At 41.9% G+C, this 23,816-nt stretch overlaps 1 protein-coding gene across 11 annotated transcripts in view; it reads left to right on the top strand.

Moving 5' to 3' along the window:
• Positions 1-15,993, top strand: part of LOC144125925 (uncharacterized) — a 104,520-nt gene extending 88,527 nt beyond the window's left edge. For 5 of the 11 annotated variants that reach the window (XM_077659750.1, XM_077659747.1, XM_077659745.1 and 2 more), the window contains 9 exons: positions 2,034-2,148; positions 2,288-2,634; positions 3,364-3,462; positions 5,386-5,595; positions 7,343-7,462; positions 8,033-8,062; positions 8,167-8,187; positions 9,058-9,259; positions 12,488-15,993. In XM_077659750.1, the coding sequence (XP_077515876.1) occupies positions 2,034-2,148; positions 2,288-2,634; positions 3,364-3,462; positions 5,386-5,595; positions 7,343-7,462; positions 8,033-8,062; positions 8,167-8,187; positions 9,058-9,259; positions 12,488-12,744 (1,401 nt within the window). In that variant the 3' untranslated portion in view covers positions 12,745-15,993. The remainder of the gene's footprint in view (positions 1-2,033; positions 2,149-2,287; positions 2,635-3,363; positions 3,463-5,385; positions 5,596-7,342; positions 7,463-8,032; positions 8,063-8,166; positions 8,188-9,057; positions 9,260-12,487) is intronic. The other 6 variants (XM_077659751.1, XM_077659748.1, XM_077659743.1 and 3 more) reach the window with 2 other exon arrangements.
• The last annotated feature ends 7,823 nt before the right edge of the window (positions 15,994-23,816 follow it).

Here is a 23,816-nt window from a genome sequence, read left to right as displayed (position 1 = left end):
ACCGCATGTTTGCAGGAGGTATTTCGAGGCCTGAGTTGGGAAGAGTTGGGAATAAGAATAAATGGAGAATACCTAAATAATCTGAGATTTGCTGATGACATTGCCTTGCTGAGTCACTCAGGAGGTGAACTGCAAATCATGATCAACGAGTTAGACAGGCAGAGCAGATTGATGGGTCTAAAAATTAACATGCAGAAAACCAAGGTAATGTTCAACAGCCTAGCAAGGGAACAACAGTTTACAATTGGCAGCGAGAGCCTAGAAATAGTGACGGAATACGTCTACTTAGGGCAGGTAGTGACAGCTGATCCGGATTATGAGAGGGAGATAACTAGAAGGATAAGAATGGGGTGGAGCGCATATGGCAAATTCTCGCAGATCATGAGTGGCAGTTTACCAATTTCCCACAAGAGGAAAGTGTACAACAGCATAATCTTACCGGTACTCACCTACGGGGCAGAAACGTGGAGGCTAACGAAAAGAGTTCAGCTTAAGTTAAGGACAACGCAGCGAGCCATGGAAAGAAAAATGATAGGTGTAACGTTAAGAGATCGGAAGCGGGCAGAGTGGGTGAGGGAACAAACACGGGTTAATGACATCCTAGTAGAAATCAAGAGAAAGAAATGGGCTTGGGCAGGGCATGTAATGCGAAGGCAAGATAACCGCTGGTCTTTAAGGGTAACGGAGTGGGTTCCAAGAGAAAGTAAGCGTAGCAGGGGGCGGCAGAAGGTTAGATGGGCGGATGAGATTAAGAAGTTTGCAGGCAAAGGGTGGATGCAGCTGGCAAAGGATAGGGTTAATTGGAGAGACATGGGAGAGGCCTTTGCCCTGCAGTGGGTGTAGTAGGGCTGATGATGATGATGATGATGACGATTGATGTTCCGAGTGTGCTCCACATGCAATACTGCTGCACGTTCTCACTCGATCCTGATCGCCGAGTTGGCCTGTTAAATGACAGGGGGCACTATATGCCCATATGGTTGCATAAATGCTGCAAACAAATTTTCGTGATGAAGGAAAAGTAAACAAAACACTTGTGATCAGACACATGCCAAACACTATGCCACTGGCTCGTGCATGTGGCTGCTATGTTTGTGTTCACATTCTCAACGCTTGCCTGGGAAACAATGTTGAAAATCAAGCTGCACTGGAAAAAATAAAAAAATTAAGATTGTATTCTCTTTAGTGGCTACCTTTCTGCACATTTCATTTTCATTTTGCATTTGTTTTCCCGAGCATGATGGTAGCAGCCCTCAATCATGCTTCAAGAACTGGCTTGGAGCCGAGTCGAATTAGGTTCATAATCGGCATTGAATTGGCCTTGTAGCAGCGCTAGATCTACGTTGCATTCATTCCTGATCTTCTCCGAGCTGATCGAAGGTGCCTTTTGATAGCAGCATGTAAAACTTGGTAAAAGCTTGAATTTGTACACTGCACGATTGGTACTGCGAAAATTTCACTCCTCTGCTTATCTCAAAATTTTCCGCAGTTCTTGTGATTTCGATTTAAAGAGGGTTTACTGTAATTGAAAGAAACATGGAAGATGTTGGAATATAGTTTTTGCATGCTTAGGAGCCAGTGATTAAATGCAGCAGTCAATGAATTAAAAGTTTATTGTAATGCCTGTCTTAGACTTGGCCAAATGTGTGTCAAGTTTTCTTTAATTTTTATTTGTGAAATGGGGAATGTTAGAAGGAGAATCATGCATGAACTCTCAACATTTCGTTCCATAAGTCTGAGTGCTCTGCATGGCATCACCTCTGTTGATGATAATAGCAACTCCCAATTACTTGCCAGTGCACTCGTCATTTAAAAGCTTGGCCTTTTGACTTTTAAATTTCAGAAGTACTGTTGCAGAAATCTGTACTTGCATTAACCCTAACTCTCCATGTTCTTGCATTGGTTTGTGAACTAAGCAAAGCAAGGCATAGCTGAGAGAAGGGGAAAAAGAACAAGCAAAGAAAGTGCCTTGCTGGAATATGTGCTTGGGCTGTCTAGTTTTGCATTCTTCTCAGGCACATGGCTCGTTTCAGGTTCCAAGTGAGGAAAACTCTCTCATATACGATGACACATCAACATTCAAGAACGTTGACGAGCAGACCGAGCTCGTTCCATCAGTTGAAGTGCTGAATGCACCTCCGAAGCCTGGTTGGTTCCTTTGAAATTTTTGTTTCCACCCTGTGCACTATATTTTCTTGAAGACTCATGACGAGTAGCACGATTCTCGTGTATTTCGTACAATGTGTAGTAATAGGAATTTATTTTTTGTGCTGTCCTTCTACAACAGGCACGATTGCAGAGCGCGAGCATGCAAAATGGCAAAATGCCGTACCTTTGCCGAACAACCCGTACAGCGTGGAAAACTTGTCAAGGCGTGCTGAGAGTCGCCGAGATTCTCTAGCCACTGCTATGACAGGGTCTTCTTTCGACACACCACATGAAGATGATGCCGATGAAGATGGCTTCTGCTCCCCAGTGCTGCCGTCGTCCTATTTGCGTGATTATTACATCAACAATCCAAAGCTTGTGGCACAAGTGGAAGCTTCATCAGCTCGCAGATCATCATTGCAAAGCGCAAAATCATTGACATCTGTTGGGGATACCGAGGAAACCCTGCATTCATTTGAGGAACAGGTTGGTATCAGTGCAGTGAAGGGACTCCTGCAGTATTGAAATTGGCTTGAAATTTTTGTTCCTTGCTGTACTGTGTTTAACCAGCAACATACCACTAAAGCATTCTATGTGTTTGACATTAGTGAAATCGTTACTGAAATACTTTCTGCAACAGTGTTTCTTAATGTTGAGTAGTACAGTTGGCCCTTAACGTTTTAAACTCTGACTAAAAACTTATTTGAACTATGGGGAGGCAATTAGCCAGGAGTTCACTTCACACTTATTTTTTGTATTGACTCAATATTGTGCTTTTTTTTATATATACCCTTGCACTAATTGGTGGGCACGGGCTTGGCACTATTATTCTTAATTCCCTTTTACTCGCCCACCCTAATTTTGTACTAATTGGTACAACACTTTCACATGTTGTGCAGTTGAAGAAGTCAATTCTATAGCTTCAGAGTGTGTTAAGAGATTTAATTTACAGAATTTGGTACTAGTTTTCTCACAAGTTGTACAAATATGTATACCAAAATTGTCACCAGTATTCTTGAGATAATTGAAGGCAAAGATTGAAATTTGGCTCTTGTGCATCACTAGATCTGAACTTTAGTCTTTTGAACACTTTGACCTTCACTCATATTGGTACAACATTTACCTAGTTAGAACATTTTATCCCGCACAGTGAATGGGAAAACTAGTCTGGCCTAAACCTTCATTTTAACCTTTATCACTTGGCCACTTTTCCAGGTCTACTCCAGCCCCAGGAAGGCGTTTCGTCCAACAGCACAAGTGCGGACACTCACAGCTGCTGTCAGTACTCCTCATCTCAATATCGACGACGCATCTGTGAGTTTCTGTCTATAGTCTGGTTTTGCCAAGCGTATTCAAGGTTTCTATTGACTCTGATTGTACACTGGCGTGCGCAGTGTTTCACGTTGTTGCACATGCTGCAGGAGTGGGAGTGATGCTTGTCCACTGTTGGAGATAATGAAGTGCGTGCAGGATATACTTTCTCAGTTTAATATCCGTTTTCCTGGTAGCTCGGGTATTGCCCCTCTACGTGCCATTGTTATAGGTATGTCAAAAAGCGTGAAAAATTAAAAAGTGAGTGAAAGAAAGGGAAGGTAGAAAGCTCACCAGAGCAGTCGTGGTTAACTCTTTCCCTAACTGTGGCAAAACGGAAATTTTTTTGTTAGTTATCATTGAATTATCAGGTCCAAGAACTGTCAGGTTTAAAATATAATGCGAGCTGCCACGGTGACTCAGTAGTTACGATGCTCAACTGCTAACCTGTAAGATGCGGGCTCAATCCCAGCTGCGGCGGTCGCATTTTGATGGAGGCAAACAGCCAGAGGCCCGTGTACTTTGCGATGTTAGTGCACATTAAAGACCCCCAGATGGTCCAAGTTTCCGGAACTTTCCAATACGTCGTAGTCTGAGTCACTTTGGAACATTGAACCCCATAAATCAAACCAAACTAACATATATTGCAATACATCAAAAGAAGCTAATTAAATGCACTTTTCAGTAATATAAGTTTCGTTAAAGCGTTTCATGTTTTGCAGCAAAATATTGTTTGAAAAATCAAGGTTTTTAGATGAAATTTGAACAAAACTTAGAAGATATGCTCATATCCAAAGAGAAAAAATTTTAAGGACACTCTGGATGTTCAAATGTCTGCCTATCTAATAGAAAGTTCTTCTGAGAAAAAAAAAAACAAGCTAAATCACGAAGTTTGCTTCATTTCAGAGCAAGTGCCACGCTTGTGAAGGCAGTCATTCTTGCCATCAACTTCAACACTCCACTGGTGTTGTGGGAAGTTAAAAATATAGCCACCACACAAGAAAAAAAGAAACAGACGGGGAGCTAAACTATAATTTTCTAGCTTCAAGCCAGATGGTGCAGCATATCTAAGAATGGTGCAGAAGCTTTTGGAATTGGAGTTTGCAGTCATTGTTGAGGTAACGATGGTCAATTGACGTGGTGGGGAAAGAGTTATCTTGTTGGTGGGTAACAAGAACATGCTTTCGTATATGGGTTATGTGGAAAGCAGTGAAGAATGCTTTCTGCTGCACTTGGTCATTAATATGTGAAGGGCAAGTTGCAACAATATGTTAATCCTTTAAGGCACTTCATACACAGCTGTGTACATTACGGACTCACAGCTTTTTCTCAAAGTGTGCTCTAGCTATCACAAATTTCTTTGTTTCAAGTTAATTTATCATCCTTTACCTTTCAAATAGGGGGATTTCTTATGGTAACTAGCAAATATAGCAAAGAATATTTCGCGAAACAGTGAGCTTGGTAGCACACCAATCGTCATTCTCAAGCGGTCTGATTTTGCCGCCAGTATTAATGTATTTTTTTTTCTGGATTTCTTGCATCATGTGCTGCTTTGAAACTCAAAATGATTCCACGATCGTCAGGGTGTTGATTTCATAAATCCTGGTGTCTGAATGCTACGGTTTCCAACTGTTTTGTGGGTTTGTAAAAAAATTTGTTTCTGTGTGGAAAAAATTAACCATTGGTGTTTTTCGATGCAAAAACCAATGAATTGGCTTTATTGAGGCCCAGATGTGCTGTTTAGGCCAAGAAATATCTGTTTCGAGTCAAAATGATAAATGGTGCTAGTTGAATGTGCTTCATTTGTTTTGTAGCAATGCGAGTGGGGTGCCCTTTTTTTTTGCACTAATGATGTGCGGGCTCTAGCAGTCACTTCTTGAGTTGAGTGGGAGGGATGCGACATTTCTGATGGCTCCTTGCGACCAGGGTTCCAGCATGGGTGCCTTTGATACTGTCAATGGGACGGGGCGTCATCGTCGGAGGTCGGAAGGCGAAGAAGAGATAGGAGCGGAGTTGAGCAACCCTTCTCTGCCCTCGGTGAGGGAACTGGTACTCAAGTTTGCCAGCCAGTCGGCTCAGTCGGCGGTCGATGGCTCCAACCCAGAGAGTCTGCCCAGTCCTGGCCAAGAGTTTCAGGTGTGCCTTCAAACGTGTTGGCTTTGGCAGTTTCAGTGTTGGTCTTGGGAGGTCTTGTTGAGCATGCATTGTTAGCTTATTTATGTCTATAATTGTGGATGATTGAAAAAGCAGGTGAAGGTGGCTTTCCAGAATTGTGGATGCAGGACTGCTTAGTTTTGTAAAGGTCATAGTTAACTTGCTTGGTTGTCAGTATGTTAGGCTTTTTGGTCTTTAGAAGCTAGAAAATATGAATAGGCTATGTTAACACAATCGACATTTGAAGCTGACTGAGCTGTGAGCAAGCTTTCAGTCATCTGCCATCTTTAATGACAACTTTTGTTCACTGTCATTGCCAGCATATGCATCTTTTGCTTAGCTGCTGGTGTGAGCATGCCTTCCTCTGCCAGTTTTCCGCTCCTATATTGCTGCTGCACATTCCGCTTTCTGGGATTCTTTCCCGCTTGTGATCTGTGCGAGCCTAGTGTCAAATTTCAAGTGATAGCTACCTAATAAAGGTTTCTTGCAGCTGTCTAGAAATTTGAAAGCTTTACAGCTCTTTTCTCATACAGATGAAAAATCTTATGGTGTCTTCATCTGCAGGCTTATGTGATGACAGTACCTTCACGGCACACTGACAAAACATTTTTCTCCATAGCTTTACAAAGTTTATTGTGTCATGGTTTGGGTGTTTTGACGGTACTCCTTGCTTGCAATCCCTTGCCTCTGACAAAAATCCCATGGGCACCCATGCTTGGCTTTGCTTGTAGTGGGCATTTGCCTAGGCAGAACTTGGCTCTTTTTCATTCTGCCTTTGTGGTGTTTTCCCGTTTTTGCTTTCACATCCGAAAGTCCCTGGCTTAGTTATGCTGGGCTCATACAATGTCATATGCTGTGGTGGTTCACTGGTGCAACTTTTTTCTTTTTTTCTGGTGGCGGGTAATTCTTAACTGGCTTTTCATTTAACTGGCTTGTGCGCCTTGCATATGCTTTGTCATGCTGTATCTAATCGTCGCCATCTCATCACTCTCTTCCAGGGCCCTGCGTCATGATGCTGGTGTTTTTCTGTACATGTTTTAATGTTAGGGATGGTGGTGATGTTCATTCAGTAGTGCTGTTTGTCTTGTTATAGCTGTTATAAACATATTTTAAATAAATGCTGTGTACATGTCAAGCTGTTATTGCAGGGTGCTGCACTCTCAGTAATTGGAACTCTAAGGAGGTCCAAAAAATTTCTTTGAGTTTTGTAGAGTTCAGGTGAAGGGGAGCTAGCATGATATGCCTGATTTTAGTGGGACCCAAGTGTCAGTTCGAATCAACTGGAATTTGGAATTATGTGAGTTCGAATTAAGGAAATTACATTTTGGTGCACGTCTTCGTTTGACTATTTCCAGTCGGCAGCAAAATTTTACGGGATGAGGGTGTGTGGAAGAAATATTATTTTGGCACAGTCGTGCAGGCCAGTTACCTGGAATGTCTGCATGTATGAGGGGAGGACACGTATGGTCCACCTGCTGGTAGGTATCATTACCAGGTTGCTTGGTCACAAGGCCGTACTACAGTAAATTTGTTGCCAAGCAAGTGAACCCCATAAACTTTTGGTGGCAACTATACCTTGTGTTCTGCTGGGCATCTCCTGATGTGGGAGTGGCTCTATTTTCTTTTGTTATTTCTGTTTAGAAGCCTAGCTGCTTTCCTTTGCATTTCTGTTTTATGGAAAAAATTTTGTTTAGACATTATGCTTGCGCATATTTTAATTGCCTCACAGAGCATTTTTCCTGACAAGAAGGTGATTCTTGAGGAGAAGGCACTGAATGGCCAGGGAGGCTCGGCTCAAAAAGAACGCCACGCTTCAGCCAAGAATCAAGATGCCTGGTCAATTAAGAAGGTGATGCCTATTTGAACAGTTTTCCATAGTAGTATGTGTTGGTAGCAGGCTACTGTATTTGCAGGTAGTTTAGTTACAGGTCTTGGCGGTTCTGAGAGGCTGGGCAAGTGAGCCCCCTTGGCTGAGATTTAAACCCAGCCAGTGAAGGCCTGCACATAAATGCTGAGCACAAAGTATGGCAGGTTCTTTGAGAGCAGTAACACTTGTCAGTATTTGGAAGATATTTTTATTTAATTGCTATTCGCAGTATCACTTGCAGCTATATCGCATGCAAAAAAGAAAAAGGCGAACTTGTGGCGATGTAAAAAAGAATACTTGGTATGTAGTGAAGTGACCCAAGACATTTTCAGCCATGATTTTAAATGTTCTATTGCTTGCATGAAGTCACAACAGTGATTTCACTTTTATTGTTGCCTCAGGGCGGGCGCAGTTGTTGGGTTATGTCAGAGCGCAGGATAGTGAGGTCGGCTAATTTTATTCTGAGTGCTCTTATTACATCAACAATCTGTGTCTTGCACCCTGTGAAGCCTTGCTGCTAACAGGTTCCCATATGTGGTTCATGACTTGCAGGATTCCGATGAACCTTCAGTAAGACCCCAGGTCAGTCGCAGTGCGCCCTTGACATATATATGCACATTTGCAAGCTTTGCTAATGCTAAAGGCACCTCTGCAGCTTTTTAACCTGAACACATTGCCTTTTACAGCCTCTTCCAAGAAAAAGCCTGGTTCGTAGCAATGCCTTATTAAATGTGTGTGTGTTTTGCGTTAGCCGCATGCCTGCCTCCCGACACTTGTTGAAGTCCCTGTGCCACTGTTTGTCAATGTGCTGCTTTCTTGCGAAGGCCACCTTGTCACATGCACGGTCTTATGTGCATGAGCACATATGCTTACCATTGTTCAGTTTTGTTTTGTTTGCTTTGGCTTCTTGTTGCCGTTTAGTGTGCTTGCGCACCTGTATAGTTTTACTGTTATTTCTTTCTTTACATGGAACTTTACTGATGGCTTAAGGTAGATGTTATAGCAGAGGAACTTGGGCCATGTTATCCTTCTAAGTGTCTTAACACTATGTAATGTATGTAAAGGCATCCTCTTTGCAGCTTTAAATTATTTCCAACGTTTTTACACCTGTGTACAAGTTAAATATTAGCACATGTAAGGTTTAAGAGGTTCCTGCCATCACGTTTAATTTCTCGCTGGGTTATACACTGCATGGAGGTACTCCTTGTTGCTGCTATGCTCTTGTGCCCCTGCTTCATGCACATGCAACTCAAATAATTGCAGCTATGCATGTTCCACGCTTTAAATGCTCCGTATCATGTTTGTTAATCTTTGTGCGTTTTGCATTTTAATTCTGTCCTGTGGTGTTCGACACACTAGTCTCAAGAGCATGAATGTTTGAAGTCTGTTTTTCTGTTTGCCTAGTGGTTCCAAACTGGCTGTTCCTACCGTTGTCCCAACATTATGGCATGGCACATTTCAAAGTGTCTGAAGTTCATTTGGAAACTGTGTGCCTGAATTGTTTTTGACCCACTGCCACCTGAATGCTTGCTGTCTTAGTTGTGTCATTCTAGATTTGCTCATTCTCTTTTGTTCAGGTGCACAGCCTGACTGCACGCAGCTTGCCTCGGGAGTTTAGGGAGCACGCTCAACGAAATCTAGTTCCACGCCAGATGAACCGCACCGTTGTTAAGTCACCAGCGTCCCCACCAGCATTGACAACCGTCTGTGACCAAGCTTTCCAGTCGCAGTCATTGCAAACGCCACCACCCAACAATGGCAACAACAGTAACGTTGCAGGTTCGGCATTGATTTTTTTTATTTCCCTTGTCCTCTTGATGGCACCTGCTTATAACCATGCAATTTGTCTGTCTTTGCACAGTCAATTGCAAACACCTATATTTATACAGCAAAACATTCTGTGTTAAGAGAAGAATTGTGAGAAATACAAAATAAAAACTATGTAAAGATTGAAAGTAGGAAAATACAATTTTTTTTTTTTTGCTTGTGTAAAAATGAAATTTGTGCACAGCAAGAAGCATTTTCCGGTCACTAAGATGCTCTGCACTCTCATCTTTAATGGATCTTCATGGCGTCTAATTCAGCACAGGCTTTTTCACGATCCTGCGAGGTGACGTTGACTCTCATAAGGAATGCCTTCTAATGACCTGCATTAGCAGACAACGTCTATGAACTCCGTAAAAGGAGACAGAAAAATTAAAGCGGGCCTACATCAGTAGATTACCGCATTTTAATCACAAATAGCTCCCTCGCATCAAGAACTGAGCATTTATAAACAAGGAAAAAAAAAAGAGATACAGGTGCCTTCATCACCAGCTGATTTTGTAAGTAAACTGCTTGCATCAACACAGTATTTTTCAGTGTAGACGTCACAAGTTCAAATCGAGTGGCGAGGAAATGTTTAAATGCAATTTCCTCGGGCTCACCCCCCCCACCCGAAAAGATACAATGAATCAGTTTTTTAACTTTTTTTCTTGGAAGAAAATTTGAATGAACTTGTACTTAGTGGCTGTTTAATAATACCAGTTTTTGTAAGAAAATTTGGATGAAGCTGTACTCAGTGGCGGTTTAATAATGTTGTTGTCAGTAATCTGTCCAGCTACTAAATTGTCCTCGTAAGTTATCCCCATCAATTGCAGCACTTGTTAAGCAGCCCTTTTAAGGAAAACTTTTGATTGCAATTATGCTTGTCATTTCTGTAATGTCCAAGGTCAGCATAACTTTGCAGAATGGCTTTTATAGTGTACATAAATTTCTCTGCATTTATTTGATCAGGAAAATGTGCATAGTTGGGGAAGATGTGTAGGTCTTCGATTTGGCTCTAGAGTGTAATACCCATCAATAAAAATATCTTTCAATTATTAATTTGACTTCTTGTGCTTAAATTTGGCGAAATTTGGTGAGCACTCATTGGCACCTATATTCAGCCTTAAATTTTGGTCTTTCTTGGCTTTTATTTTGCACAATTTGCCTTTGAGGGGCTTTTGGCACTTTTATTTTCAAAAGTTGTTGTTTGCAAGCTTTCAGAAAACAAGTGTACACTTACACCATTTTGATAGCAATCACAGTTACTGCACAAAACAGGAGTACACACAAAATAGAATTGCAACTTATTATGATACAAGTACTATAGGCACTTCAGTTGTGCAAATGGCAGCACTGTTGTGGAACATTCTGCAGCGTCTTAAACTAAGTAACACTACTACCACCTGTTATTGACAGTGTTAAACTTTTATAATGTATATTTTTAGAAGTGAATGTGGTCATTTCTTCTTGTAGGTAGGTCCTGCCTCTTTGCTTTGCTGATCAAGATTTTTGATTAGGCCACTTCGAACTAAGACATTAATTTATTTAAGGGGAGACACAGGTTTTGAAATCATAAAAAAATGCGAAAATTTATTTTGTAAAAATGGAATATTCAGTATCAATACACTGTAAAGTTGCTGCCTAAAAAGTTTCAAGCTCTAAATTCGACCTCCAGCTACAAAAATATATCTATATATTTCGCGCCTAAGAATCCCGGAAATGGCGATTTCGGAACGAGATGCGGCGGGGCTTTTCGTCCTGTCACATCCCACGACCGCTTCCCTACTGGCAGCCGTCTTGGTTTCGTTTGTAAGCTGGGCCCCTTCCCCATTACATGGTATTACTCGGTACTGTGAGACACATTTGGGACGTCCTTATTGCGCTATTTCTTGAGGCTTATACAATGACCTCCGACTTGCTGGCGCGCGCACTTCAAATGCGGTTTTCTCAGGTTCATGTTTTTTGCCAACACGGCTAGCCTTACGAAAGTTTTTATTGTGCTTTTATGGTGCAATTTCAATCAATCTTATATTGCTGAATTCAGAAAAAAAAACAAACTGTGGAGCTGTGCTGTTTTTGTTTGGCTGAGTCAAACATTTCAAATTTTGTCATCTAACAGTACTTCATAATTATGGTGCTTGGACAAAATTTAACATTTATATAAATTTACTTCAACAACAATATAATTAGCATAGCTCCAGATGGCAGGTCTTTGGCATCAGCCCCATTTTAATCGAAACCAACAAATTTACATAGAAAGTGTCTGAACGAACCATACGAATTTGACTAATTAGGCTTCAGTTATTTTCTTATAATATGGAAACTAATTGCGATATACTGAAAGTAATTATATTTTTGAAAACAGGAAGAAGAAACACACATACACACACCTGATTTCATTATGATATCTTTAATAATAAGACTGTTCATTTCAATACTCATGTCTCCTCTTAAGTTGCTTATTAATAGAAACGTGTACAGTACAGTTGAAGAGGATTACAATGATCAAGTGTGTACAAGGACATCCGCTACCTCCTTGGCCTTATCTGCCTGCTTTCCTGCTGTGCATGGTTGCTGCTTGCTTGATGTTCAAGGGCAGATTTGCAGAGTGATGCACCCATGCTTTTATACAGGGACAGTATACAGAACGTGCATTCCCATGGCATTAGGGCGTGCACTGTAGTAAGGGCCAGCTCGATGAGGTTTTTTACGCCCCAAAGCCAAAATGTTAATTGAATACTTTGTGCAAAGATGCACCGTGCTTCGGCAAGACAGCTCCATGGTCCATTTAAGCAAGGAAAAGGAAGGGAAAACAAAAATGTAACGAATGCTTACATGACAATCTTAAAACCTAGTGAAACAGTGAGCTGTACAGATTGAAGTCATGGTTGCTCAGTCAGTTTAGGTTTACAGAAGCAAGAGAGGGTCATCAGTTGGAGTGTGATGCGATGAACTGCTACTGTTGTATGATTTGCCATGGGTGGCCTGGCTGCCTTATTTCAGCAGGAGTGAGAATTGAGTTGGGAGTAGAAACTGCATAACAGGAGTAGACATACAGCATTGCACACACATTCCTGCGCTATGCTTACATATGCTGTCTAGACTAGTGCTTGTGCTGCTCGTGTTGCATGTCTGTCATTATCTCACTGTGCCTTGCTGACATGGTTTCTGATGTGACCTTTTCTTCGGCCCCGGAAACAGCGGGAGGAGGGGATGTGACTCCTGGCTATGCATCCGACGAGAGCTCCACCAGCTCATCTCTGGGTGGGGGTGGCGGTGCCCAGCGGCAGTCGTCGGGTGGAAAGCGTCGACCTCGAGTTGCGGCCTCCCGTGGGATTCTTCAGCGCAGCTCGTACTGGGACCGTAGGGTGGAGCAGGGACTGCTTTCGGACAGTTCAGTCACCGAGGAGTTCCCCCCACTCCACGAGGGACATCCCAACAGCACTGCAAAGTCTTAGGGTCAGCAGTAATGACCTGTCACTGTGCCTTGCCTTGCCATCTTTCCACTTGATTATTGTGCACCAGGCTGCCAACATGCATTCCCAACACATCAGTTTAACAGCTCGTTTATTTTTGTTTTCCTGCTGTCTTCAGTATTTTTCTTGTGTTCCAAGGTCAACTATAAAGTTGAGCTTGTATTTTTTTTTTTTATAAGGAAGCACTCGATTTTATTTAGAAGTTCTCATTCTTTCTTATCACCGTAGCACAGTGTTCATCAGTCCTTGGGATGAGTATTGCTTAGTTGCAGAAATGTTTCACATTCAGCACAATCACACAGTCGCCATTTCAGTTAAGAAAAGACTGTTACTTTTTGTTTTCTTTGTGTGTGCATTTGTTTGCAGCTGCATTCATTGAGAACATGTCTTTGTGTAAAGTTGTCATTGGTTACCTGTAGTCCACTCGGAGCAAGACTGTGCCTTAGTTTATTTGCATTCTGAAGCAATGATAATAGTTTAGGACCTTGTTCAACTGCATTTTGCAGATATGCATTGCACCCTTGTGCCACAAAACATTTGGAACAAACTGCATCACATGTCACCAAGCCATGATACGCATATTTTCTGTTGGTTGTGTACCATGTTCAAGGATGGTTGGCAGTGTTTCTAAATAGTGTTCACATTAAAGGGGATATCTTTTCGGTTGAACTGTGTTTAAGAGTAGCGATGGGCTAACATGCAGCCTTATGTGGGCATAGGGCGCCTTATTTTTGGAGGAATTTTATGGTCACTTATTGCTCGTAAACTCACTTTTGTGTTGAGGTGCCACTACAGGACATTTCAATGCCAATTTACAGCAAATGTCGTAAGATGCTTGCTTCTTTTGTTTCACATTGTTGTCTGTGTACATATCTTGGCTGTGAGAGTTTTTGGATTACAGGAGCTCTGAATAAACTGAATTCTCTTGTCTACTAGGCAAGAATTGAAGTGTAGATATAAGCCATTATGCTGTTATCTGGGAGAAGAACTTTGATCTGGGATAGCTGGGTGGTGTGCTCAAAATTTAAGCAGTAGAAGGAAACTAGAACATATTATTGACATTAGTGGCTCTTACATTCTATAACCTTTCACAGCCGACCATATGGTTGCTTTCACATATGCGTCCTGCACGAAAGTTGTTGTACAATTGCTTGTTTGTGATTTTCAACTCTTGCTTCTCACTAATGTGGCACATTTATGGAACAACTGAGGCCACAGCTTTGCACAATTTCTTTCGTTCTGCCAGTCAGCTGATGAGGTCTTGTTAGGTGTGAATCGCCTGACTGTTCTCTGTTTTGAAATTAGTCTACTTGTATGTTCGACTAGGATAGTATCACTGTGTTTTAGTCATAGCTATACTTGCTTGGCATGAAGTCTTTTTTGCACCTGTAGTATATGTAGCATTTGGAGCAGCATGAAATAATGGATTGCTAGGTAACAGAAATGAACACATAGTCTGATGCCAGTTGCACATCAGAGTCTACATAACTATATTGTATTTGTTGCCAGATTGTATGTCATGTTAGGGGATTGCCCTATGTTAACATGTGGTGCTGTCTTGAATGTTGGATAGGATAAGATCTAGAGAGTAGACAAATTGCAGAAACAGGTTTTAGTTACTCATGTTGTACTGCTCTGTGGGGGAACGTGAGACTGCAAGAAAATTATCAGATTTTATTTTTTTTAGAGAAAAGTAATATGTGGCAGTTTTGGCTGTTAAGACTTCCTTCTTTTAATTATTAATTATTAATATTAATTATTAATAATTAATAGAGGAAATTGAGTGGATGAATCTTTATGATGCTAATTTCTTCTTCCTCCAAGTGCCAAAAGAGCAAGGCTGTCAATCTGCTAATAGTGCACTCTTACTACATTTTGTTGGCTACGATACAAGAGGACATGAATAGGGGTCTGGCGTTTTATTTATGCTAACCCTTTACTCACTGGTAAAGGGCTACTGTAGGTGCATACACTGTTGACATTAACCTGCTAATCACTTAGCTCTTTTAGCTTTCGTGGCTAATGCGACACTTCGCAGCTTTGTGCAGCTTTTAGTAGTTGCTCTCAACTTCCGTTTGACATGTGCTGGTGTGTGTCTAGTGTGCCTATTTACCTCAGGAAGGTCTTTATAGTATTTTTGTATGTATTTAGGTTGTAAAGAAATTTATACATAGATCTATATATATATTATATATAAATATACCTTGTATGTATACAAAGAATAATTGCCTGGGAACTAACAGAGGGTTCAGGTGATTATGTGCTAAAGGATCACTGACAGATTTTTTGTTTATGCATTGATTACTGAGCACACAGCTAGTCAGGGTTAGTGTGTGTGTTTATGTGTGCCATAGCAGTGTTGCTGTGGACATACGATAAGCATTCCAGAGATCGCAGGCATACTTTTTGCAGCTGCAAAGTGTGTGCCCTTGCGTCAACATACCTTCTTGGTTGTTACTTTCGTCTTCTCCCTGCTAGGAGGCGTTCACACTCTTTATGTAGCACGTTGTGTACAGAACGCCGTCCTGAATCTCCCCATCAAAAATGCACAGTATTTCTGATGTGCAGGTGAGCTGCACTTTCCTACTCTCCTGTATTATGATTTTTGCACTTTTTGTATTGCATGTAGTACTTTTAATCATGCATTGCAGCATTCCACAATCCTTCATTTGTGATAGTTTTGTTCATTCATTTTCTACCAGGTCGCAGTGGAGGAGCAGCGTGCTTGCTTTTTAAGCATGTCAGAGTCAGCTTTTCCGACATACCTGAGGTGGCCGTGCAAGTTTTTCTCCTCACTTTTCTTTGTGCAAGGCATGTTTTCTGTACAAACTGCGGTGAATTGGCCATATCACTTTGTTGTTGTTGTTGTTCTTTCTAGTTTGATTTGTTTTGCAATAATTGGCAGCTTTTTATTTTCCTCGCCTAATGTTTGTTTCATTTCATTTTTAAAAATAAGTCATTTTTCTCTCATTCTGATTTTTTATCTTCTCTTCAGCTTTACTACGGCAGCTCAACGCATTCACTCAGTCCTCGGTTTTTCACGATGATTTTGTAAAACGCCCTGTGCATTCTACACCTCTCAGGTGGATGTGGAGTTGACAGTACATTTCCTACAAAAGGCTGCAGTGTATAAAACCACTTCTTACAATGTGCCGGTGCCAGTATGTGAATGTAAATAATCCTGCACATTCCGCAGTGTGCGGTGTACTGATTAAATGCTGTAGTCTCGCATATTGGTCTATTTTTTTGCTGTTGCGTTTGTGTATGCCTTCTTAACAAGTGCGGCTTGAACTGTGCATGAGCTTCTACAGCGATAGCTGTACAATGTAGACTTCTCATGAAGTGCTTATCGCATCTGCATAGATGTTACGAGCATCCCTTCTATACCTTGTGCTTGGCACATGATGGCCTTAGCTGCATATATGCCATTAAACACAGCACAGCACAACACATCTGCGTGGATAGATGTTAGGAGCATCCCATTTGAAGCTGGGCGTGGGCAGCTGCCACCAAGCATGGCGTTTTTTTTTTCTTTGTTTCTCTAGCTGCCTTGGCGGCTGAGTAGTTATGGCGCTCGGCTGCTGTCCCGAAAGACGTGGGTTCGATCCCGGCCGCGGCGGTCGAATTTCGATGGAGGTGAAATTCTAGAGGCCCGTGTACTGTGCGATGTCATTGCACATTAAAGAACCCCAAGTGGTCGAAATTTCCGGAACCCTTCACTACAGCATCCCTCTTAACCCAAGTCTCTTTGGGACGTTAAACCCCCATAAACCAAACCAATCTTTTTTTCTCTAACCAATCTGTCAAACTTAAAGATACTATAGTATCTGGAAATTCTCCTTTTTTTCTTAAAGGTAAAAGTTCAGATCTTGGAGTTGGTGTAGCATAGAAGTCAAGAGAATTAGTATCTAAGTCATTGCCCAGCTTTTAAGCCACCATTCCTTCAACCATTTTTTTTACTAGTGTCTACAGTGCATACATTCACATTCCCTTCTTTATTTCTAAGCACCAGGGCCCCAGGGATAACTACTGTGCCTGCATTGACATCTAGGTATATACTGCCACAAGCTAGGTGTGTGAATACGAAACCAAAGCGCCTCACAGCAGACACGGAGCGAAACGGTGAAGAACATTGAGCTATGCTCTAGGGCACGCATGTTAGGCATCTGCCGCCAATTTGTTTCACTCCACGACTGCATTACGTGGATGAGGGGTGGTTACCAGATGTTCCTGAGTACCCTTTTGCAATGGGGATGCCAAGAATGCGCAGCATCCGGGAACGCTTTTATTTCAGATGTTTTCATATATCAGAAACAAAAAAAAATTGACTTGAGCATTCCGAAAGCTAGTCCAACTCATGCCGGCGCGGACCCAGATGACGCCTTTGACCAGTCGACCGTACTTGCGAGACTGCGGAAGGTGCACGTAATAGGTATTCATATACGTGATACACTTCAGTGTGCATGGTGGCGAACCCCTTTGGAAGAGCAAGACACGGAAGTAGTTCCCGCAGCTAACGCATTGGCATCCACGGATGAAAAAAAAAAACTGGAGGGAACGTCCTGCGATAACCTTGAAGCCAAGTCATCAAAAGTAGGAAGGAGAGAGTCAGTCCCCGGTGATCACACCACGTGATAGCGTGTGGAAATATTACTGCTGTGTGGCAGACCTATTGGTTTTTTTTTCACTGGGAGGAGTGTACAAAGGGTCCAATTGGAAAATTTTCATTTGAAACCATTTGGTCGAAAGCACAATTGGGTTTTTGCCACCCACTGGGCTTCGACCAATTGAGCCCAACTGGTGCTTCCAATTAGAAATATTTGGTCACCCAACCAAACCAAATGGCCCTCCAGTTGAACTCAAATGGCATACCTATTCGACTCAAATTGTTTGCACTGGCCAGCCAAAAAAAAAAAAATCGTAATTTCTTTTGAACCAATTGGCTTTTCTTCTCTGACTGCTGCGAGTCATCTGCCAACATTTCTACAAGGGAATTGAAATTATAATTGCGCACCTTTATGAAAATCAAGCGAGCCAAACAAGCATGCATCACACACAGAAGCACTATAATCAGACTGTACCACTTTACCAGCATAAGTTCTCTACATCCACAGAATGCACATTTGCAGTCGCTTACAATACCCGATCGTTAGATCCTATAGCTGATGCCACAGGTGCTTGACCATTAAACGAAGTTCTCTTGTTTAAAGATGCCCATGTTGATAGTGGAAAGGATGAAAACAATTCAGAAGATTAACTGCTAATATCTCTTTTATAGGAACTTAATTAGCATTCTGTTTTATAGACAGCTTTTCACCTAAGATATTACACAATTTTTAAAACTAGGCTTTTTGAGTTAGAAGGGAGCTTTTTTTTGGCATAGCATTGTCGGCGGTGTAGTTCATCAGAATGCAACCAGGATGTGCAACTAGTAGACTGGTTAACTAATATTGAATAGTTAACTTTGTCACTGTCAGCAATATCCATATGTGATTTTAGAATTTCGAAAACACTGTTACCCTTGGCGCCGTTGCCCAACAAATTTTGGCAGGATTGTTGGGCCGCAGCGCCCAACAAATTTTGGCTATTTCGACAAGTTATGTGCACAGTGCACATATCTGAAGAGGTTGCTTTGCCTGCAAGCTTCTCGAAAGCACACATATTTTGGCAAGATGTATCCAGAATTTGGCCACAGTGCCGAGGGTAAGCATGTTTTTGAAATTCCAAAAACTGATATGGACATTACTTACAGTGGGCTACACGCCTCTCAATAATTAAGGAGCCTAACGGTAATAGTTAAAAAGGTTTAAGATTCAATATTAGTTAACCAGCCTGCTAGTTAGTACGTCTTAGTTGTATTCTGATTCACTACACCGCTGACAATGCTATGCTGAAAAAAGTGCTCTTCTAACTCAAAAAGCTTATTTTTAAAAGTGTAAAGGCTTCGGTAAAACACCCTGTATACCAGGTGTTTCAGGGAAGACTTTAGGAATTTTCAAAAATAGGCTTTTTGGGGTAAAAATATGGCTTTTGCGGCATAGTATTAGAGTGTTGGCAGACACCGGAAAGTCTGTGAATTGTCTTTAGTTAGCTGGTTAACTAATTTCTTATAATTAACGTTTTAACTATCACAGTTAGGCAACTGGTTGAAATCAGATCTGCAGGTGATCATTAGTAATAGCCATATCAGTTTTTAGAATTTCGAAAACGCGATTTTTCTCGACGCTGTGAAGCAAAAAATTTTGGCTACATCGTGTCAAAATGCATGGGCTTTCAAAAAGCATGCAGGCAAAGCAAGATCTCCAGTCTACATAACTAGTTGAAAAAGCCAAATTTCGTCAAGCCACAGTGCCAGGGGTAATGAAGACGTCATGGTCCAGTATAGTGGATATACGTGGAACTATGCGAGTATGACGTCAGGGGACGAAATGGCGGCATAGTTTCGGTTTCTCGAATCCAAGATGGCGGTCATTAAAATTGGTTGTGCCTTCTCATTCATTTTGGAGCTGATCCAGAGCTCCTCCTCGACCCTCTCGTATACACAATGTGCGCTCATCGCCGACATGCGAGTTTCGAATTGCACATGAAAGTGTCGAAATTTGTTGAGTCACAGCACCCAGTGTAATCGCGTTTTCGAAGTTTTAAAAACTGTCTATTACTGATGGCCGGCTACAAATCTATAATTTCAACCAGGTGCTTATCTGTAATATTTAAAAAAGTTAAAAATCGGAACTTATAGTAGGATACTTGTACAACTTAAGAAAACAGCCAATCACAACAGTAAACGAAATCAGCTTTTTAACGTTTCACTTTGTTAAATAAGCCAAGTATCAAAATGCTAGAGCTTATAATTTTTTTTCTGTTCTGATCAGCTTCTTTTTTAGGCAAGAAAAGTTTCAAGAACGGACTACTTTTTTGTAATGCGGCTGCCCTGAATGCGGGAAGAGCTTCACTGCAGACTTAAGTTGTATTCGACTATATTTAACCAGATTACTAGTTAAAATGAATCACGCCCGTCAACGCGATATTACTCGTATTTTGCGCAAAAGCAGTCCCGTTTCCACAAAAAGCCTTTAAAAAAATTATAGTCGCGGTCTTGCCTGTAACACCTGGTGTATACAAGGTCACGTTGGAATACTATCAAGGCCGACGATGTACAGTCAATTAGTGTAGCTTTCAATTACAAGGGACCGCAGCAGTGGCCCAGTGGTTGAGCATCCGCCTCGCATGCGGGAGGTGCGGGGTTCGATCCCCAGTGCCGCCGGGTACCCAACGGTGATACAATGGGTACAAGCTTTCCCTGGTCTGGTGCTCGGCTTATTTAGGGTGGAATGCTAGGAAAACGGGTGTTCCTACCCCATGTTGAGAAATCGAAAATACCTTGTGCCATGGCGCTCTTTGGCCATGGATGCCCTTGTGCCATAAAAATCCATAATCATCAAGTAGCTTTCAATTCGAGGGCTATTTCGTGAATTTGCTGACCGAAAGCGCTGCCACTCGGAAAACGGCATTGGATCTCTGGGCACTGAATCGCCTTCGGCACAAGTTTTCTTGAGGTGGTCAATCACATTTCAGGCGTCGGTGTGTGCTGACTGGGAAGTTTTAATAGAAATACGAAGTGCGATGGTTAGCTTTACAGCCACAGACTACGGCTCATGAAGTAAGATAAGCGATGTTGTGGCTCGCACGCAGTTCCACATTGCAACCTTCTTGAGGGGGAACATTCTTTGCAGGCCAGGAGGAGCTGCCACGGCAAGATAGAAAACAGCTGGAAGGATGCGAAAAAGAAAAGGAAACTGCGTTCACCTAGACGCACAAATGCGCATTCGCGATCTCATTAACGTGGGCTGCCTTTAAGCGTCCATTAAACTTGTGGTGTGAGATGGAATGCGAAGTTGCGGGCTCCGTGCACTTCATCACACAGTGGTATTTGTGCGCCACGGAAGAAAAAAAAAAAGTCGAGGAGTTTCGCTGTCGTGGTCTGGTAATTGCTTCTTTTTTGCTGAGTATGTTGAACTAGGCTTTGTTGCTTTTGTTCATGTTCGGCACGCGCGGACGCATAGTGCAGCAAAAAGATTTTACTTGCTCGTGTAGTTAGTGTAATACGACGATTGCGGCTTGGAAATATAAAAGTAATTGCACCAATCGGTGCGTGCAGCGTCAAATAATCAGAGTGCCGGAAATGCGGAAGGTTGCATTCGCCCTTGGAAATGCTGCCTCTCAGCTCTCGGTTTTTCTTTTTGTTGAAAAAAAGATTTTTTCTATATTTTTTTTTTAAATCTCTAAACATTCTGAAATATGTGAGAAAAATTTATATCCGTACCTCGTTTCATTTGAAAGTTACTGCCACTTGTAGAACTTCTACTCCTGCAATTTAAAACCTAAACTAATCGTTTTCGTCTCTAATGTTGGCAGTTAAAACTTGCTTAAATAAATATTTCTCATAATATTTTATTTTTAACGTTTTTTACGTTATCTTCTACCCTTACGCTTAGTTAGATACTTAAGAACGGCTACAAAAGGAATGTGCGAAGCTTGAAGACAGCATGTGAAGCCAATGGTAAAGGAAAGTTGACAGGTTCCATGGTTCGTAAGCTACAGATCTGTTACTGCATTGCCATGAGAACTAACGTAGGAGGCCTTTGAAGAAATAATCAAGCCGCACCAACCAGCCGCTTTCACCGTATCTGCACACACGAGAATCAAAGGCGCGACTTGCACCACCTAAGTCGAACGCCTCATGCGGATTAGAGCGATCTGAAGCAATGAGTTAAGGGAGCTATGCGCACAAAAGAGGTCTTCCAAAACGAGATGAATAACAATGTCAAAGCTCTAGTCAGTGATCAGTGCTCAGATGAACTCCTGTCTAAGTGTTTGCACGGCAAAATACGACATGCAGATGAGTGCTTAAATGAGCTTATCATTTAGCAGGCTGCCAACTTGCATGATGCTTTAGGTAACTTCGATATTTGAAGTAGGTATAGTACGGATACCGTAAGGCGCGCACTGTCATAGGACCCCGGTATTAATCAAGAAGGTTTGCATCACCAATGATTACCAATGGATACAAAGGACTTAGTGTGCATCAGGTAACTACCTAAAACGAGTAAAAAAGAAGAGAAGAGCAGTAACGCGAGCAAAAGAAGACCTCACTGCGTCTTAGGAGTGCTCCAGCGTGGAGTATCGTGCATTTCATGCTTCGACGTAATTATTCTTATATCTGACATTTTATGAAAACCTCGTGTTTCTTTTTTTCTCAAAACGACTTCTTGCTCAACATTGCATTACGCGAGAATTGATAACTTTTCTGTAAATGAATACTTTTAATTGAAATTTTGTGTGCCTATTCCTAACATAAGAAGACATGCAATGAACTAGGATAAATCGATGCGCAAGGTTTGAATATGTGTATGCAAGCTAGGTCATTTATGATCAGTTAGTTCAATTTTTTGAAGATTACATCTCTAATAATAATCGCAATAAATTTATCCTGCTTCATTGCATAGGGCAAACATATAGCTACATAAATGCCTAAGTTTTTTTTTATCTAGGCATTTCAACGGTTACTTATCACTGATGGCACGACTAGGAGTTTTATTGCATTTTCATAATAAAATCTAGAATATAAATTTCACCGTAGTTTACATTTTAAATTATGTGATAAGATAAATAAAATGTGATTTCTCAGACAAAATTAAGTTTATAATCCAAACTGTTGATTTAAAATGTTTTATTTCATATGGGCCCTCCCACCTTGACACCCGCATACGCGCTGACAAGGTTGGTATGACGTGCACGCCGATATTGAGGCGGACAGGTGTATTCAAGGACAGAACTGCGTGAAGCTTCTTCGAGGCACTCAGAAAAAGTGTAATTTTGTTGAAAGCAAGCCGATTTCATTTCGTGAACCTTGAGTTCTGAAAGTTATGAGCTGCTTCTGAAAATACAGCTTCACAAGCGGCTCACGCAGTCCTCCCTGTAAATCGTGCTCTGTCGCAAGCGACTTAATAATGCGGAGAAGCCAACAAGGCTTGCAGGCGGAAAGAGAGGGGTTTGCGGTCATCTACATCGTCGTTCCCACTGATGTCGCCAGTTACTTTCGGTGATATTAATAATGTTTTCAAGCTAAATGATGAGGGAAGGGCTCCTCAGACATGAAAGAGGCTCACGAAGACGATAGGACTGAGCCCTTTGTTGCTCAGGGCATCGTAATGTCAGCTCCAAAGACAATACTTTAAGGTCGTGTGCGATCCTAGTTTTTTTTTCTCTCTTACGTATAAACGCCAAACTTGTTTGAGAAAATGAAAACCACGCGGGTATAGTGCTGCACTTAGCCGCTCTATTTAATTCTGGTGCATCTTGGAGAACAACTCCCCTCCCCAGACGCACCTATCACGCACGCAGGCACATACACAAAGCGTTTCTCGCCGGCAGTTGTGTATGAATCTGGCCAGGGGCCGAATTACGGAACGCTATAAATCTGAAGACATTCGCAAATCCCTGCTTCTATTGGTCGTCCCTGACCCCGTCCTGACAGTAGTCATGGCCAGGGGGCGAATTACGGAACGCTCTCGATATGAAGACAATCTGAAAACAGTCTCAAAGCCGCGCTCCTATTGGTCGGCCCTGATCACTGTCAGGGCGTGGTCAGGGACGTCCAATAGGAGCAGCAGGGCTTTGAGTCTGTCTTCGAGCAGGTCTCGTGGTCTCTCTTTCGTATGCCCTTCTGCCTTATGTGTGAGCGGAAAAACAAGCTGTCAATTTGATCAAGTGTCTCAAACAGTGTCCTAGCGTTACACAGCAAGCTGTTGCGCATTGGCAGCGCGCGCTTACACTGGCGCATGCATTGCCATCACGGTGTAGTGCCACATATCGCAGTGAGCGACTGCACTTGAGCGTTGGAATGCATCTATTCGAGTTACTACAAACGCGGAAGTAGAGAGGGTAGGATTCACCTTGTTTAACAGGCTGTGCTCGGCACGTGTGGCCTGTCGCCTCGGACGTCATGCGGAAGTCGGTAGTAATTGCAAGAGTGTGTAATAGATAAATAATTG

Source organism: Amblyomma americanum, chromosome 3 (assembly GCF_052857255.1).
Source record: "Amblyomma americanum isolate KBUSLIRL-KWMA chromosome 3, ASM5285725v1, whole genome shotgun sequence".
Classification (NCBI taxonomy): Eukaryota; Metazoa; Arthropoda; class Arachnida; order Ixodida; family Ixodidae; genus Amblyomma; species Amblyomma americanum.
The sequence above is the reverse complement of the archived record's forward strand: the minus strand, read 5'-3'. Positions and strand labels throughout refer to the sequence as shown.